The 18,966-nt window shown below is 38.8% G+C and overlaps 1 protein-coding gene across 5 annotated transcripts in view; it reads right to left on the reverse strand.

Annotated features, from left to right (window-relative positions):
- ehbp1 (EH domain binding protein 1) overlaps window positions 1-18,966 on the reverse strand; it is a 245,448-nt gene that overhangs the window by 192,520 nt on the left and 33,962 nt on the right. For all 5 annotated transcript variants that reach the window (XM_017704980.2, XM_017704981.2, XM_017704979.2 and 2 more), the window contains exons 3-5: window positions 18,020-18,077; window positions 15,165-15,260; window positions 14,401-14,454 (exon numbers count right to left, since the gene is read on the reverse strand). In XM_017704980.2, the coding sequence (XP_017560469.1) occupies window positions 14,401-14,454; window positions 15,165-15,260; window positions 18,020-18,077 (208 nt within the window). The remainder of the gene's footprint in view (window positions 1-14,400; window positions 14,455-15,164; window positions 15,261-18,019; window positions 18,078-18,966) is intronic.

The raw sequence follows: 18,966 nt of genomic DNA on the forward strand, positions 1-18,966 counted from the left end.
AAAAATTCATGACTGGTGCACCACAGACACCGTGTCCCATAAGAGTAGCTGCTGTATCCGTGTGTCCAGGTCTCTGCGGGGGAGCCACCTCAGAGAGCGTCAGGGTCCAGAACCTTCCAGAACCATGCCAGAAAAGAGGATTAGCACACACTCCCAGGTGACGCGCACACACACAGGCGTTCATGTTTATTTCAGCTCCTGTACCACACTGTGCAAAGTCAAAACAAAGAATGTTTCTGTTTACTCTGCACGAGTGAGAGAGTGTCATCTGCCAGTGAGGGTGGTCAGAGCTGCAGGATCTTAGGACAGAAGGAGGACAGATGAAAGACAAGGTCAAGCGTCCACACATGCACACGCTCTCTTCGCTGTCAGTCTGGGCCTTGTTGGCCAAAAGCATCACTACTCTGAAATCACCATAAGGAATGGAACCCATTCCTGCCAGGCAGAGCAAAAAAAAAAAAAAACATCCTTTAAAACACCTCAAAATAACTATTTTCTCAAAATTCTGACTTAGCATCATGAAAAAATGACCGTCATAATATTGGCTCGTCATTTTGAAATAATTACTTATTTTCTTAAAATATACGCTTAGCACAACAATGACGCTCAAACTACTGACATTTTACCTTGAAATACTGACTTGTTTTCTCTTATCATTGACTTACTATCTTGAAATACTGACTTGTTTTCTCTAAATATTTACTATCTTGAAACACTGTTCTCTCTTAGTATTGACTTACCATCTTGAAATGATTGTTTTCTCTAAATATTTACTATCTTGAAACACTGTTCTCTCTTAGTATTGACTTACCATCTTGAAATAATGATTGTTTACTCTAAATACTGACTTACTATCTTGAAATGCTGACTTGTTTTCTCATAGTATTGACTTACCATCTTGAAATGATTGTTTTCTCTAAATATTTACTTACTATATTGAAATAATGACTTGTTTTCTCTAAATATGTACTTACTGTCTTGAAATACTGACTTGTTTTCTCTAAATACTGAATTACTATCTTGAAATACTGAATTACTCTCTTGAAATAATTGTTTCTCTAAATAGTGACTTACTGTCTTGAAATACTGACTTATTCTCTCCAAATACAGAATTACTACTATCTTGAAATAATTACTGACCTAGTATCTTGGAAAAATAACTCATTTTCTCTCAATACTGACTTACTATCTCAGAACAATGACTCGTTTTCTCAAATATTGACCTAGTATTTCAGAATAATGACTTGTTTTCTCTAAATACTGACTTAGTATCTTGAAATAATGACTAATAAAATCTCAAGGTTTTGAAATGTTACGTTGAAATAATAAAGTCCTTACATTTCAAGAAAGTATGTAATTATTTTGGAATAACAAGACGACTTAATATCTGATAAAATTGTTATTACTTTGACAAAGTAAATCAATATATTAAGAAAAGCAATTCATTTGACATCAGAACCACAAAAGTCAATATTTCAAGAAAATAAGTTGAAAGATCCACATTCAGCTGCCACTTGTTCCACATATTTTTTTTTGTCATTGCTTGGTAGCCAATCAGAACATAAAATACACTATTGAGCTGAACCAATCAAAGCAGGGACTTGAGACCCTCCCAGCGCTGTGATGTTTTTAAAATTGTGACACCAGACACTGAGGACAGCGTTAGTGTGTTACAGCTGGAGCAGAGCATCTGAATTTGACTAACACCACAGTTTGGACTTACTTCACAAAGGGGTGCTGAGATACTATAAATGCTTTTCAAGTGCGCTGATGACGAGGCTGGAGACACATGAGAAATGTCAGGTGAGTAATGTGGCCCCATACAGCTACAACACCACATCACCCAAAAAAGCCCCACAAAACATACAAACAGCCATTCACAATCAGAGCTTCACTCTGTCCAAACATTCATTACAGCACACAAATCCAACTGCAGGTGGATAAAATATTTAAATAAATTGAGTCAAATCCGAGCCGATATCGCATACAGTGCGCGCACACGCACAGTAACTAGCCCGACACACGCGTCCTGTCTAACGAAACAAAGCAAAACAATTTGAAAAGTTCCAAAGCCGTTACGTTCCACACAATCCCCAAATTAAGCCCAGGAGTGAGAGACAGAGGGAAGGTTCCATCCTCCACACCAGCTTTCCTCCGCACGCCCGGCCAGGCGAAAAATTCCCTACACGCTCTCCAGGGACACCGCCACCACCGGGGCCCCGAGTTTAGAGCCGAAAAAACCAGTGCTAACACAGTCCGGAGACTACACACTCACACACACACACACATACCACCAGCACTCCACTCCACAACACACACTCACAATAACACTTCACTACTCAACACTACACACGCGGCCTGGAGAGAGACGAGCTGGAAACCAGTTTTAATTGATTTGGACGAAGTCCACGAGAGACAGAGGGTCAAGAGAGGGGGGGGTAGGGGGGGAGAGAGACAGAGACAGAGAGAGAGAGAGAGAGAGAGAGAGAGAGAGAGAGAGAGAGAAACTAAGAAAGAAAGACAGAAAGAAAAAGAAAATTAAAAAAGAAAGACAAACATGGAATGAAAAAAAAAGAAAAATTAAAAAAGAAAGTCAAACAAACACAGAACAAAAGAGTGAATTAAAAAGAAAGTCAAACACAGAAAGAAAGAAAAAGAAAGAAAATGTCGGTTAAAGAGAAAGAAAAAAAAAAAAACAAAAAAGACGGACGGAAAGAAAAAAGAGAAATACAAAGTTTATAAAATGACTAAAAAAATAAATAAATCCCTAATGACGGGGCCAAAGGAGGACGCTGGACTTCTCAGCATGTCCTGCAGATTCCTTCTCTCAGTCAGGTCTGCGCTGGTCACAGTTACTACAGTAACACTGTAACTCGTCTCAATCAGACACACGCAGCTGTTCAGTAATTCAGCATGTCGTAATATTAAAACACACAGCAACGTTACTGTGGACACAGTCTGACCGCATGATACAGTCCTCCTCTGAGCAGAGCTCATCAACAATCACACCAAGCTCAGCCACAGCATAGCAGCAGGAGCAGTCTGAGAACTTTTTCACCCTCAAAAAGCTGAAAACTGCCATCCCTCTCAGCCTGGAGAAGGAAAAAACCTGTTCATGAACACGTGTGTTTACAGTCACACACTGTGTTTAAAGTAAAAGACAGGAGAGAAAAACTTTCCTTAAGTACAGGGTTTTGTTCAACAAGCAGCTCCAAACAGGCTAACAGGCAAATCTATTTGTCAAGCGTGTGCATAGACTTGAGCCATGTAGTGCTGACCTCAATGCCACTACTGTTAGCTTGACGCTAACACACCTGAGCTAGCAGAAATTAGCATTCTTGTTGTGTTTCATTTTAAAAAGACAAAGGCTATTAATACAGTAAATAGGTCCACATTAAGAACGCCATGTCCCTGGTGGTACATTACAGGTACTGGTACTTGAATAAAGGTGCTTTATGCCAGGGTTCTCATTTCTAGTCTTAACTGCAAACATTATGGCACATTTTTTTTACTGTATGCCTTATTTGTGCCTTATTTCCAATTTGTTAAACAACACACACACACAAACATTTGTCCTCCTGAGTCACGGGGTATGTTGGAGACTAGGCCGGTGGCCATTAGGCCGAAGGCAGGAAACCTGGTCAGTCCATTTCAGGGCAGACAGGCAGACAGACCTATAGATCCACACACAATCACACCTAGGAAACCCACACAGGAACTAGGAGAACAAGCAAAGTCCACACAGAAAGGACTATGGTCACCCGGCTGTGGAACAAACCCAGACCCTACTTGCTGTGAGGCCACAGCGCTACCCACTACGCCACCATGTAGCTCGTAAACTCAGCAAATAAACAGAAATTACTAGTATTTAGAGGCAAAATGCCATTTAAGTTTCCTATAGAGGACGCATTAACTTATTTTACAAGTGTGTGTGCATATATACACACACACACACACACACACACACACACACACACACACACACATATATATATATATACACACACACATACATATATATACATATTATATATATATATTATATATATATATATATATATATATATATATATATATATATATATATATATACACACATATTATATATATATACACACATATTATATATATATATATATATATATATATATATATATATATATATATATATATATATATATATTAGGGGTGCGGGAAAAAAAACTACTCAGATGCATCGCAATGTGGACGTGAACGATTCTGAATCGATTCATAAAATGCCAAAAATCGATTTTCTAAATATTTAATTTATACCGTAATGCTGATGGAACGTAAAAAGCGGAACTTGGAAGCAGTTAAGTGCCCGGACAGTCTATGGTGGCACGTAACAAAAAACACACCTGGATGAGCGAGAAATCAGACCGGCTCTGCATTAAAGCTGGGTTAGATCAGGAGCCACAACCCAAATGTTAAGAAGAGCCATTTTGTCCTTTCAACAAAAAAAAAAAAAAAAAAAAAAAAAAAAAAAATCAAACCACAACATTTAATGTCCGATATGCCTCACTATGTGCGAATATCCTAGTATAGGTTTAAAAATTATGCACAAAAACTCAGATTTACTTTGCTCTGCTTTAAGCTTTAGCTCAGCTATAGTCGCTTTTCTTCCATTTGCGCCATAAAACTTTTCCTCAGAAGAAGAGCAGCTTATTGTAAAATGTCTCTCGTCATTCGGCTGCTTTACGAGGCTCAAGTCACTTCTTATTCTCCAGCTTCATGTTAGAATGTTTCCGTTTCACTTCAATTCCTGACTGAGGCGCCAAATATAAATGCTGCACCATTTAAGGTGAACGGGAAAACTCGAAAGAGAAGCGACTTCATCTTCGAAACTTTTTAGTGTTTAACAGTCTCTCGTTGCAGATTTAACGTTCCATGGAACAACTGCGCTGCTTATAAATGCAAACAAGTCCATTCGTCTCCAAATGTTCGCCTTAAAACTCTTTGCCTTTTCTTTACTATCCAGATGAGACTTCGGTTGCTATGTGACCTGCAGTCTTCTCAGTCTTTGAGAACCAGGGCTTTCGTGCTATGCTGCACGCTTTGGAGCTGAGATTCAGCATCCAGTCTCAAAGACTGCGTATTTTATCGCAGATGAGTGGCAGTAGCACTCAAACAAGAGCAGTGAATGAGAGTCTTCTAGGTCACTTCCATTTAATTTAAATCTTCTGACAACTTCAAATCTTCTGGGAAGGCTTTCCACAAGGTTTAGGAGTGTGTTTATGGGAATTTTTGACCGTTCTTCCAGATGCGCATTTGTGAGGTCAAACAGTGATGTTGGACGAGAAGCCTTGGCCTGCAGTCTCCGCTATAATTTATCCCAAAGGTCTTCTATTAGGTTGAGGTCAGGACTCTCTGCAGGCCAGTCAATTTCTTCAACACCAAACTCATTCATCCATGTCTTTATGGACCTTGCTTTGTCCAAAATCTCTTGGTGCTGAAGCATTAAGAGTTCCTTTCACTGGAACTAAAACAACCCCACACCATGATCCCCCCTCCACCAAATTTTACACTTGGCACAATGCAGTCAGACAAGTACCGTTCTCCTGGCAGCCGCCAAACCCAGACTGATCCATCGGACTACCAGGCAGAGAAGCATAATTTGTTACTCCAGAGAACACGCCTCCACTGCTCTAGTGTCTAGAGTCCAGTGGTGGCGCTTAACACCACCGCATTCAATGCTTTGCATTGCGCTTGGTGATGTAAGGATTTTATGCAGTTGACTGTGGAATATTTAGTAGTGAGGAAATTTCACGACTGGACTTGTTGCACAGGTGGCATCCGATCACAGTACCACACTGGAATTCACTGAGCTCCTGAGAGCGACCCATTCTTTCACTAATGATTGTAGAAGCAGTCTGCAGGCCTAGGGGCTTGGTTTTATACACCTGTGGCAATGGAAGTGATAGGAACACATGAATTCAATTATTGTGCACTATATATTACATTTATAATGTACAAAAACAAACCGGGAATGGACGTCCTGAGCGTACACCAGATTAATAATCGTGAATCGTGAACAGGTTAAATTGCACATTCCTGCCCTAAAATACAGAATGACAGTGTCAGAATTCACACACAGACATACGGAACGGACAGAAAGGATTCAAAGATTTCAATATCCTGGCACTCTTTAGCATATGCGTCAATAAAGACCATGGGGGACTATCAACAGACCCTCAGTGCAGGATTTACACCCCTCTCTCTCTGTGCTGCGGCCCCTTCAGGCTCCTGAATAAAGCTGTAAAAACAGTGAAAAGGAGCTGGCAGCATTTCAGCTGCTGCTTCAAACACGAACGGCGGTGAAAAAGATGTACAACGGGCGCGCACAGACACGCAGGACCTCGGCGTACGCTGCTGACCCCTCCGGATGGCGCTTTGTGAATGAGAAGAAAAGGAACAGTAGTGTGCAATTTAGAGATACCAGTGTGAATAATCATCTGCGGTCACTTCCTCCTCCGTCTGATTACACTGGCAGAGGAAACCGCGCCGCTTCTGAAGGCACAATAATAATAATAATAATCTGGCACTGCGAGGGGGATTATCGTTTCCAAAAAAGGCCGCAGATTAGGGGAGCCAGGAATGTGGAATTTCATCATCGCTCCCATCAGAAACAATGCAGCTTTCTTCCCGTTTCCTTCCGTCCTCTTGTATACCTCCACACTCACACTCACCTCCGTCCATAAGAATCTTTCGTTTAAGCCATGTTGCTTTAGTAATATAGCTGTCAGAAAATGTCATTTTCTCTGAAGAGTCATAAGCTTCTGGAAAAAAAGATTAAAATATTAAAATAAGATTAAAAGTTTCAAATAAATAAAACTGATTGAATTGTTTTTCTAGCAATGTGCTTTCTGTGAGAGTAACTTATCTACTATTAAACTGTATTAATCAATAAATATTTCTTGAATATAACAGCTGTGGGTATCTTTACTATGAAAACAAAACTTTAAACTTTTAAACTATTACTGACAGAGGCTTTTGTTTACCAAGCAGCTCAGCAGAGGGCTAACGGGCTAACAAATACATAAACAGTACACTGTCTTTCTAGAAACGTGCTCTCTCAGCAGGTTTCAATGCGGCGTAATTGTAAGAGAAACAGATCAAAACAATCCAATGAAAACAAGCCTCATCACTCAAAGAGAGCCTTTTAGCATAGATCAGCAGTCAGCAACATGGCTTCAGAGCCTCATGCAGCTCTTTAACTGCCCTGTTGCAGCTCCACAGCAGAACGAAATGTCAAAGACAAAGATTTATGGTGAACATTGATCATTTGGAGATGAACAGGCTTATTTGCATTTATAATCACTTCAGCTGGTTTCCTGATGCATTTAATCTGCCACAAGAAACAGTCAAACACTAAAATGTCACAAAGCTGAAGTCAGATTCTTGTTTGCCAGCTTTCCGTTTGAATTCTCCCATTCCACCTTAAATGGGGCAGCAGTTACAATCTGGGGTCTCAGGCACCATTTAAGGTGGAACAGGAAAATTTAAACAAGAAGCTGGCGCATGAGAAGTTGATTTCTGCCTCAAAAAAGTTGAATGTTGAGAGACATTGTACTGTTCTTGTGAACAAGCTACTCTACTTTTGCGGAAATTTTCCTGCCACAGATGCGAGAAAAGCGACTGAAGCTGAGCTTACAGGCTTAAAGCAGAGCAAAGTAAGTCTGCATTTTAGTTTATATTATATTTTTTAGCCCATACTAGTACATTAGCACATACTGGGACATACTTACAGCCAACAGAGTAAAATGCACATAAAACGTTGTGGCTTCCACATGGTTTGATTTTTGATAAAATGGCTTCTCTTAACATTTGGGTTGCCGAACTCTGGCAAAGAGCAACAGCCCTCCGAAAGCTTGGGCTCATCATCAACTTTAACAATGCAAACTTAAATATCACCTCATACCAACATACTGTGATTACATTACACAAAAACCACAAGGAAAGAAAAACAACATCCAATGAAACAAAATAAAGGCTAAAACTAACGCTGGTCTGTGTGCTTATATTAGTAGGTGACAGCGCTGGTGTTGTACATAAATACAGCAGCACACGGGGGAGCATGCTATATTATCCAAAGTTTAATGATGGGTGATTAACTGAGGCTGCCTCTTCAGATGAGCTAACAGAGCTAACCAGTGTCACACTGGATGTTGAGTCTGACTCATCAATAGACCTTGTTTAGCAGACAGTGAGTAGTCTCATCGGTCGACGTTGTGCTAGAACAGTGGTGGTCAAAGGAACACACTGTCATTGCTTCTGGACCTAGCTAACATCAGCTAGTTAGCCTAGTTAGTGACAGTCACGCTACCACTGCCTTCTCAGTCGCATCCTTAGCGACGCTTCCTTGGTACTGAGCTCATATTCAGGCACTTTGGTTTTGGAGTTAAAAAATATAACATAATTACTCACAAACACAAGCAGACACTTGGGTTTCATTGAAGTGTTAGCCTGTAACTGAATACTGGCACCTCAAACTGAGCACTCGAGCAGCTGTGCACATCCCCAAAAAATACCTTCCCCGACATCCTTACGTCCCTCGCTCCCTCACTATGTCAGGCCCAAGTTTTCAAATGTACTAAAATGGCTCAGTCAGTTCCAAATCTGGTCGTGTAGTGCCCTCTAGTGGTCAGGAAAAGTAATAAGTCTGTACTGGGGCAGTAAAAGGAAAAACAGTGGGGCTGATAGAAGAGCTGACACTGAAAGTCTGCAGACGTCAGGACCGTCTGTAGTGTTCAATTCACCATCTCAGGGCTGACAAACTACCAAACGATACAATGTAAATAGATAGTTACAGTAGAAATATATATGAAGACCGAATAACATCTAAAAAAACCTTTTTCCAAATTAAACGTAATATGTAGATCCACATTGTAGAAGGTATTGGCAAATAATTCAGAACATTATGATGTAAATCATGCTTGGCTCCACAGATTCCATGAAAGTCAATTTCCTCCTCTTCTGGAGGTCCCCCAGTTTCTGTAATATCCCTCTTTACCTCCCTCAATAATTTTTATGGAACATGTTTGAATGGAAATGTGCAGTTATTGTATGTGTAATTTATAAAACTGGAAGTGAGCTGGATTTTCATCTTTGTAGGCGGGCAAACAAGTCAACATATGAAGAGTTTCACTCTAAAATTCTGCGCACATTTCTAACAATTTTGGATATAATGATTTTTTGAAGGAAATACAGCTGACGTCTCACAGAAAGGCCATGTGTATTTCTCTAGAGAAGCTGCAGAATGGGGTTAAAGTGAACAAGGACGTGAACTAAGACACAAAACGTTAGTTTAGACAGAGGAGAAAGCAGGCCTGTTTCAGACAACATACTGAAGGGGAAATCCAACAATTTGAGTGTCTTGATAAGAAGGGGCCCATTATAAAGAAACTTGGTTTATACGTCAACAACAGAAACAGACATTTGTTTACTATCCAAAACCACCAGTGAACCTATACGTGTCTTGAGTTTTTAATCGGTGCTGATGATGGGAAAATAGTGGTGAGTTTTCTTTGGGGACTATTTTGCCTCACAATACCATGCATGGACCCCTCACCATGAGTGGATTTAAAAAAATAAATAAATAAATCGCAAAATAATGTCTCAAAAATTAGGCAGTGTATTCATAACCACTTCATGTAGGAACTTTCTGTGAGCTTTTAGAGGTGGATGTCTGGTTCCTATCACCACCACTGTGCACAATTCTGACTCTGCAAGTTTCTGTAGAACAGAGCGTTTCACACCAAACCACTGAATGACTTTACATCTCAACCATTAATGATGTAGAATTTTGAAAAGTCGGTGGAGATCCACTGTAGGTTTTGCTGCTGGAAGGTGCTGCTAATGGTTCTTCAAGGACAGTAAGAAAACCATATTTGTCCATAATCCAAGGGCAAACAGACAGAATAATAAACATCTGACTGGACACTGAGCTTTAACATTTCTTCCATTTACTAAATAAGGAATGTCATTCCCCACACCCACATACACCCCCCCCCCCCCCCCCCCCCCCCCCCCCCCCCCCACACACACACACACAGAGTGTAATCTGCTGCCAAATAGGCCTGCACAAGGAGCTTTGATGTCAGCCTCACTCTGCACGCTCTCTTCACCTCTCCTCCTTTTTTCTTCCTCTTTTTCTCTTTCTCTCTCGCTCAGCAGGCAAGGGCACACAGCGTGCACGTTAGAGTGTGTGTGTGTGTGTGTGTGTGTGTGTGGGGTTGGCATGTCTTTGATCACTTCGTTATTAGTGAGGTATGCAAAGACAGAGGAATTCAGAACCCCTTCTTCCTTTTCTTTTCACTCTCACTCCATCCTCCACTTCTCCCCTTGACTACAAGACTGTTTTCCCCCCAAATCTGACTTCCCTGACGTCTTTTGTCCTGAGGAAAAAAGGCCAGATCCTGTTATACACAACACAGTAACTCCCTCTGATCTCATTTTACTTGGTAATTGTGTCACTTAACTGGTTAAATCATCTCATTTACTAAAAAAGTCCATTAACAGCATAACAGCAACACGCTGCACTGGTAAGAGTGATGATTTCACAGCAGCACTGAAAATACTGAAGATTACTGTTTAAAGATTGATAAAAAAATAATAGATTATTAGTTTATCAAAGATTGAGACACAACTGTCTCAATGTACATGTTTAGAAAGATTCTTCAGGGGTGCCTTTTGTAAACACAATGGTTCTACATAGAACCATGAATTCTATATAGAACCACATGCACGCTGAAACAGTTCCTCGCTTGTTGAAATGGTTCTTTAGATTGATGGAGAATGTCATGTATATGGATCTATATAGAACCTTTTTAAAAATTATTCTATATAGTGCCAAAAAGGACTCTTATATTGTGACAGGCTTGACATTGTAACAATAGCAGAACCCCTTTTTCAGCATAAAAAAAAAAAAATGTTGTCCACAGAACCATATTCCCTTTACTTGGAGACCCCTTGAAGAACCATCTTTAACCTTTTCAACTCCTTGAGACCACCAGTGGTTCCAAAACACAGTGTCATATTCTTCATAACTTTCATATTTCATCAGCTACATTCAGAAGGTGGGTGTCGTATGAGGCTGTAACTGTCTTCTTTCCAGTCAAATAGACGGGTAATGTAATTGTAAACCCTTATAATAAAAGAAGCTGAACCATTTTCTGTTCGCTGAAAGTCGACCCATTTTTCCACAAACTATAAGCTATAAACAGATGGTGCCTCTTTAGTGTTTTACTCTGTAAAATTATTTTTATAATCAAAAAATACAGAGGGCATCTAAGATTTTTGGCTTTCAGCAGTAAACTGTAAGCATATAGAAACATATGGGATCATAAAACACATTTTTGTTCATTTGAGGGGAATTTTTACCAATAAATAAATAAATAAATTCCAAATTTTCATTTTATTATTTCATGCAGTTACTGAATTTGCCAATCTGGTCATGTATATTCAAAGGGAAAAAAACTAAATATACCCTGATGAATAAGAAGTGTGTGTTTTTATACCAATACATTATAGTCTGTGACAAACACTTCAGAAACACTATGTTTTAAAGGAAATATGAATTTAGTGAGGTATAAAGCGTATAAACATAGATTTGTCCTCTCTTTGGGTTGGGGTGTGGGGGGCATGACGAGATACCATTCCCATTCAGGTGGGCCAAAGTGAACATCCTCACAGACCAACTTTGGGCAGCCCAAAAAATGAACCAATCAATCAAAGTATATTAAATACACAAGAAACTGAATACTAGTTTAAGAAATTTGCATGAAACACAATAGAAAATCACAATATTTATATATATATTTCACACATCTGATCAGTTGGAAGCAAGCAAAAAAATAAAACCTACATTTAAAAAAAATACTGTCATAAACTGTAAACACAATGATTTTTACTCTATATGTGGCACTAAATCCAGTTAAACTGGACTAATTTTGCTCTCTTTATAATGAAATATGCGGTTTGTCACTGTTCAAGCACTGATGATATACACAATATGTTCAGAAAAGCATATTATACTGCACTGTAACAATTTCTCAATCACGATATCTATAATTACTATCCAGCCTTTTATCTATCTATCAATCAATTGCACGGAAAACCTTTCTACAGACCTCTATATTCACAAGATATTACTATCAGTCTGCAATGATATTCAAAAGTAATTATATAATAACAGCATCAACAAGGTTAGTTACATAATTACTTTTAATAGTGCACTGTAACAATTTCTCAATCACGATATCTATAATTACTATCCAGCCTTTTATCTACTATTGCACAGAAAACTAAAGCTTTTTACAGAACTCTATACTCACAAGATATTACTATCAGTCTGCAATGATATTCAAACGTCATTATATAATAACAGCATCAACAAGGTTAGTTACATAATTAATTACTTTTAAACTTAATACCAAAATCAACAGGTTTGAGTCTGCACTTCTATTTTTTAGCAAAAAACTAAAGTAAATAAATAAAAAACCCAGAACAAAATGTAACAGATGTTTGCTTTTCCTCTGGTCTGTTATGGAAGGATGTGTTACACACTTTCCACATTCACCACTTATGAGCTGCGACTGAGAAACATATAAACTACAGAGTGATTTGATGAGCTGTGATGAGCTCGTGTTGTTTCTCCTGTACCTGTTATACAAAACATGCAGAGGAGAGAGAGCGAGTCGAATAGACAGATGGACTGGAGACTGCTGATTGAACCCGCGCCAAGAGTCTGATAATGATGATGATAATGAGAGAGAGAGAGAGAGAGAGAGAGAGAGAGAGAGAGAGAGAGAGAGAGAGAGAGAGAGAGAGAGAGAGAGAGAGAGAGAGGAGAAAGAAAAAACATGGATAGAGAGAGGTTGATAAAATAAGAAAGAAATAAAGAGATTTGGAGAGCAACAGCAGGAAGAGATAAAGGCAGGAAGAGACAGAGAAAACAGAGAGAGAGAGAGAGAGAGAGAGAGAGAGAGAGAGAGAGAGAGAGAGAGAGAGAGAGACAGAGAGAGAGACAGAGAGAGAGACAGACAGGTGGAGAAAATTAGAGTAAGAAAACGAAAGAAAGAAATGTAGACAGTGGAAGCAAGAAAAGAGGTGGAATGAAAGACCTTTCTCTATTTTGATTCATAGTTTATTTTTATTGGTATTAGCATTATTTTATTGTTTTTTGCGTGTCCATATTAATTGTATGCTTATATGTATTACCATATTTATATCTCCACCTTTATAGCTTTGATATAATGATTTATCCCTATGAACTTTTTTTAAAAGCTAAAATTTAAAATAAAAAACTTTAGATTTTAATGATATTCAATTTGACATGTATGTACAGCTTTAGCAGCACAGGCCTCATATCCTGTCATGTCAATAAAGACAGAGAGAGAGAGAGAGAGAGAGAGAGAGAGAGAGAGAGAGAGAGAGAGAGACAGAGAGAGAGACAGAGAGAGAGACAGACAGGTGGAGAAAATTAGAGTAAGAAAACGAAAGAAAGAAATGTAGACAGTGGAAGCAAGAAAAGAGGTGGAATGAAAGACCTTTCTCTATTTTGATTCATAGTTTATTTTTATTTTTAGAGAGCGAGCATATCAGAGAGAGAACATAACAGTTTTCAACATAATCTGAGATGCTGAACAGCACAAACCTCGTTCGTGTGTGAACTCGGAGCAGAAAACCAACAGGAAAAATGAACACAAACACAATAAACATGATTCTGAATGAAGAGCAGAGGTTCTGATCTTGGTGTTCGTGGTTCCCTCCTTTAACATTACGGAGTGATTATTTTTAATAGAAGAGTGAAAAGCACTCCGGTCTGTATCAGAACGTTTAGGATGAAAAATACTGTACAGAAATAACTTCTGATGAATAAAGTTTATCCTCCCACAGTACCACATCCACCCGGAAGGGCCGGACACACAGCCTCTCACAGGAGACCTGCGTAATGATCAACTCTGACCACAAGGCGTCACTGAACACACAGCAAATACTGCCACACCGTGAAGCACCAAATTAATAAAAGCGTTCTGTATCGGTGCCTCAAAATAGATTTTTTTTTTTTTTTTTTTTAAATTAAATAAATTAAAAAAAACCTGTCTGCACTCGTTCAAACAATAATCTTCATATTAACGACTCAACCGTCATTAGTTTCATTGTAATCCGCTGTTATAAATAAAGAGAATCATAGCTTCATGCATTTTTGATGACTACTTCAATAATAATAAAATTTACCTTAATGATAATAATAATAATAATAATAATGTTATTATATTTATTAGTAGTAGTAGTAATAGTATTCTAACTGAAATGATACTCAGGATAATAACTGTGTTCCAGAAGGGAAGAAAACAGTTAAACCAAAGCAGCACTTACATTCTCAATAACAAACGTCCAATCTTTGTCCTCAAACTCTTCAGCGTGGGGGTCCTGCAGGAGACCAGACGAGAGATTAAACAGGACTGTTTTATTTGTTTATTTAAATAACTGGGTGTGTTAATATATGTTCATATGATTAAACCGGAGCTCTCAGAGTGTTAAAGCTGATATTCTGGGTTTATATAATTACCATATTAATAACTAGGACTGATCTCTGAGTTCAGGTTCATTCATCACTCCAATGTCTACAGTCTGTGTTAAACATTTGCATGTGAACACATCTGTGTAAGAGAGAAGGAAAGAAAGAAAGACAGAAAGACTTGCACAGAGAACAAACGAGAAAAACAAAAAAGACTGACAGAAAGAGAAACAGATGAGAAATAGAAAAAAAGAACTAAGAAATAAACAGAAAAAAATGAAAGAAATAAAAACAAACAAAAGACTAAAGACAAAAAAAAATGAGAACAGGGAAAAAAATGAAAAAGAAATAAAGAAAGGAAAAGAAACAAAGACTAGCAATGATAAAAAAAGAGAAAGAAAGAAAATAATGAGAAAAAGAAAAAGAAATAAAATCAGAAAAAAAGAAAGACTGACACGAAGAAGAAAAAAATAAGAAAAAGCAAAAAAGAAAGCAACAAAAAGACGAAAAAAGAAAGAAAGAAAGAAAGAAAGAAAGAAAGAAAGAAAGAAAGTGAATAGCGAGACAGACAACTGTGTCCATATGAAGAGAAACAGACACTGAGTCTGAGAGTGAGGAGCACCTTAAACAGCGTGACTGTGATCTCGACGTTCTCAGGAACAGGCCACACCACCACGCCTCGGTACGGGTTCTTAATGCCCGGCTGCCAGCTGTGAGACTGAGAGCACGTACACGCACACACGCGCACGCACACACACACACACACACACACACACACACACACACACACACACACACACACATCAAAAATCAGACAGGATCGTCTCATCTTGCAGCATCTTCTCAAATGCCTAGGAACGACAGACAGGGACGCTTAAACAGAGTTAGGACACTGCTGGGGTTCGTTCTACAGTTAGGACAGTATTTAGGAGATTTAGTCTAGTCAGGATGTGTGTGATACTGTTTTCTTATCTGGAGTTAATGATGAGATAATTAAGTTAGGAACTGTTATTCTGTAATAGCTGCTATCCCAAATTCAGTCATGAAGTCGTCATGGAGACCAAACAGATCAGATTTCAGAATCGGGATGTTTCTGTAACATAGCCTCCGGATCAGAACATCCATTACGATGGAGTTTGTGATAGAGTGTTTTAACACATGAAGGACAACAGTGAGGAAATCTAAGTTCTGTCACGTTTCTGTGTTTTGATACACGAGAATCACTGATGATTACCTTGGATGTTAACTGCTCTCTCCAATTGCAGGGACATTAAGGCAAACTCTTGCGCAACACTGAGGAATGTTAGACACTGTAAAGCTGTCAGACTGAGTCATGGGGGAGTCAACCTGCTGCCTGTTTCAACAACTTTTTATACTCTGAGGAAGCAAACAAACACAAACACTGCAGAAACTCTGCTCGAGCTGTATCCAATCCCAGCCACCAGGGGGCCTCAGCAAGCTGGCACTACGCCGTCCCATCAAAGCCGTTAGATTCAGAGAGGAAGGACTTCCACCGATTTTTTGCTTAATAATTCAGTGTTTGAGATGTAAACAAAGTGATTCAGAGTGGTTTGGTGTGAAATTTGTCAGACGTCTTTACAGTGGTGGTGATAGGAACCAGGAGTCACTATGACCACGACACTAATATAGACATTTTATTTACTGTCCAAAAGCAGCAGTGAACCTACACGTGTCTTCTGAGCTTTTATATAGAATGTTGATGATGGGAAAATATTGATAAATCTGAAACAATAAGTTTTCCTTGGGGACTTTTTTTGCCTCATAGCACTATCCCTCCACACATAGGGTGGGATATAAAGGATATAAAAGATATATGTTTTACACCAAAATCTTCTCAAAACTATCATAAAACAGTGTCTCAGACCTCAGGCAGTGTGTTCATAACCATTTCATGGAACACATTTCTGTGAGGGAGCTTTTAGAGGTGGATGTCTGGTTCCTATCACCACCACTGTCTAAGTTTCTCTAGAACAGAGCGTTTCACACCAAACCACTCTGAATGACTCTGTTTACATCTTAACTGTTAAATTATGCAGAAATTTTGAAAATTCACTGGACTTCCCATGTTTGAACTTAAATAAAACATACATTCCTCATTTTCCCTCTTACCCCAAATGATGATTGCTTAGTTTTGTACTGGAGCTATGAGGCTAATGGAGCTAATAAGTAAAGTAAATGTGTCTGGGTTACTCCCTCTGGGAGTATACTATATTTTTATACCTATAGTAAAGTAAAATATACCTATTTTACTTTCATCCTCAAGCCTATTCAGAATATTTGGGTTTATAATAATCCATAATAAAGTTTGACCATTTTCCAACCTTTATTTATTTATTAGAATTAAACATGTTGTTTTTTTACTGTAACTTTAAGACGGATATATGTAAATGAGCTCTGTTCTGACTGGAAGCCCTGTGCTGTGCCTTGGTTATAAAGCAGTCCAGGCTGAAACACTCCTTATAACTTGAGTGCGAGTGGGCGGAGCTAAACTGCAGCATGCTGACTAGGAGGATATATCGCTGCTGTCGGAAGAAAACATTTTTTATGATCACACAAAAACAGTGAGCTCAAAGTGAATTTCAAAACTTCAAAAGAAGAAGGTTTCTATAACTGAGGGGGACTGGGGTCATTTGTGGATCAAGATAAAGTAAATGAGTCAGAACAAAAGTTTTCACACCTGCCTGTGACAGCAGCTGCCTACTGACAAACATTTGATGGACCCATGTCATAAAAAAAAAATAATTTTGGACAGTTGGAAATAGTATGTGAACATATTCAAAATTTCAGAGCAAGGAAACTTGCAAAAACAGCCCATTTTGAATTCATTCTTTGTGATGTCATGAGAACTGTACTACATGTACATGTGATGTCATGAGAACAGCCTACAGCAATGTTTCAGCTCTGAGTGCTTTTTCAACAAGGTACAATACAGAGCAACTAATAAGAACAGACCTCATTTAAAGGTAACAGTAAGAAAAAACAGCCAATTTAAATGTAAGAAAGAAGATAAAGAGATGATGGTCATATGAAAATGTACCATTTAAGGTATCAAAACCTACACAAACATAGGATATGGGTCCTTTAATGTTTATTCATACTTTTTCACCGAGACCTCAGGACGATGAAAATTAAGGCTGCAGTCATGAATAGGGCTGAATAAGCTGAACTGTTGAACCATTATCAGTTATTTAAAAAGTGCTCTATAATGCTCGTATGCCTGAAGATTGCAGTCCACTGTAGAATGCAAAGAGGGAGACAGTCTATCGTCTCACTGAACAATAAATGAAGGAATGGGATGTGAAACAGAACTTGGAGCAGCAAAGCAAAGGAAGATGATCTGAAGAATTAGCCCATAAACCCATTAATAAAAGTCAGTATGGCCATTAACTGTAGAAACAGTCAGCAGCAGCACAAAAACACAAACTAAAAACAAACAAAAAAAAAGGGGTAACGCACCTTGGAGGATTTCCGCCGACTCCTGCGTGTCCACACGACCACCAGTTTATCTGGCTGCCTGAAAGAACAGACAGGAACAAACGATTAGTGATTGAATAAAACGTTACACGCGGGGAACGTGTCTCCTGAACTCGTTAGAGCTCACGCTCCTCTGATGTTTGTCCTGGATGTGCTAAGCCGATTTTGCTAAGACGCAACAACTTGGCACTAGTTTGGAGAGAACCTGCTGTCGTCTCATCCGTGGAAAAGCGTTTACATTGTGGGTGTGTATGTGTGCGTCCGTACATACATAAATAAATACACAGTGGATCATATGATACACATCCTGTACATGATTCATTTATATTATGATCACGTGGTGCTTCAGAATAACTGCACTGAACAAGTATATATATGTGTGTGTGTGTGTGTGTGTGTATGTATATATAAAACACACACACACACACACACACCCCTAAAAATCTTCACCTTGTTCTTCTGTAAATGTTTTTCATATTTTAGCTGAGATGTAGATGGGAACTTTGCAAATGATACAGTACTACACTCAGTGATGGTGCTTCAAGTGTTCTTTGGTATAGAAAATGGTTCTATATAGAACCACGAACACTCAGAATGCATGAGTAAAGCGTTCTCTGTATCATGAAACAGTTCTTCAGATTGATGGAGCCTGTGTTGTACCCACCGTTACAGTGTCAAGCTTGTAACAATGAAAGAACCCTTTTGGGGACCTTTCAAAAAGGATCTAAATAGAACCCCCTATAGCACATTCATGCACATTTTCCTTCAATCCAAAGAACTTTTTCATGATGCAGAGAACCATTTAAGCTGTCTGTCTCTCTCTCTCTGTCTCTCTCTCTGTCTCTCTCTCTGTCTCTCTCTCTGTCTCTCTCTCTGTCTCTCTCTGTCTCTCTCTGTCTCTCTCTGTCTCTCTCTGTCTCTCTCTGTCT

The sequence above is a fragment of the Pygocentrus nattereri genome, chromosome 10 (genome assembly GCF_015220715.1).
Source record: "Pygocentrus nattereri isolate fPygNat1 chromosome 10, fPygNat1.pri, whole genome shotgun sequence".
Classification (NCBI taxonomy): Eukaryota; Metazoa; Chordata; class Actinopteri; order Characiformes; family Serrasalmidae; genus Pygocentrus; species Pygocentrus nattereri.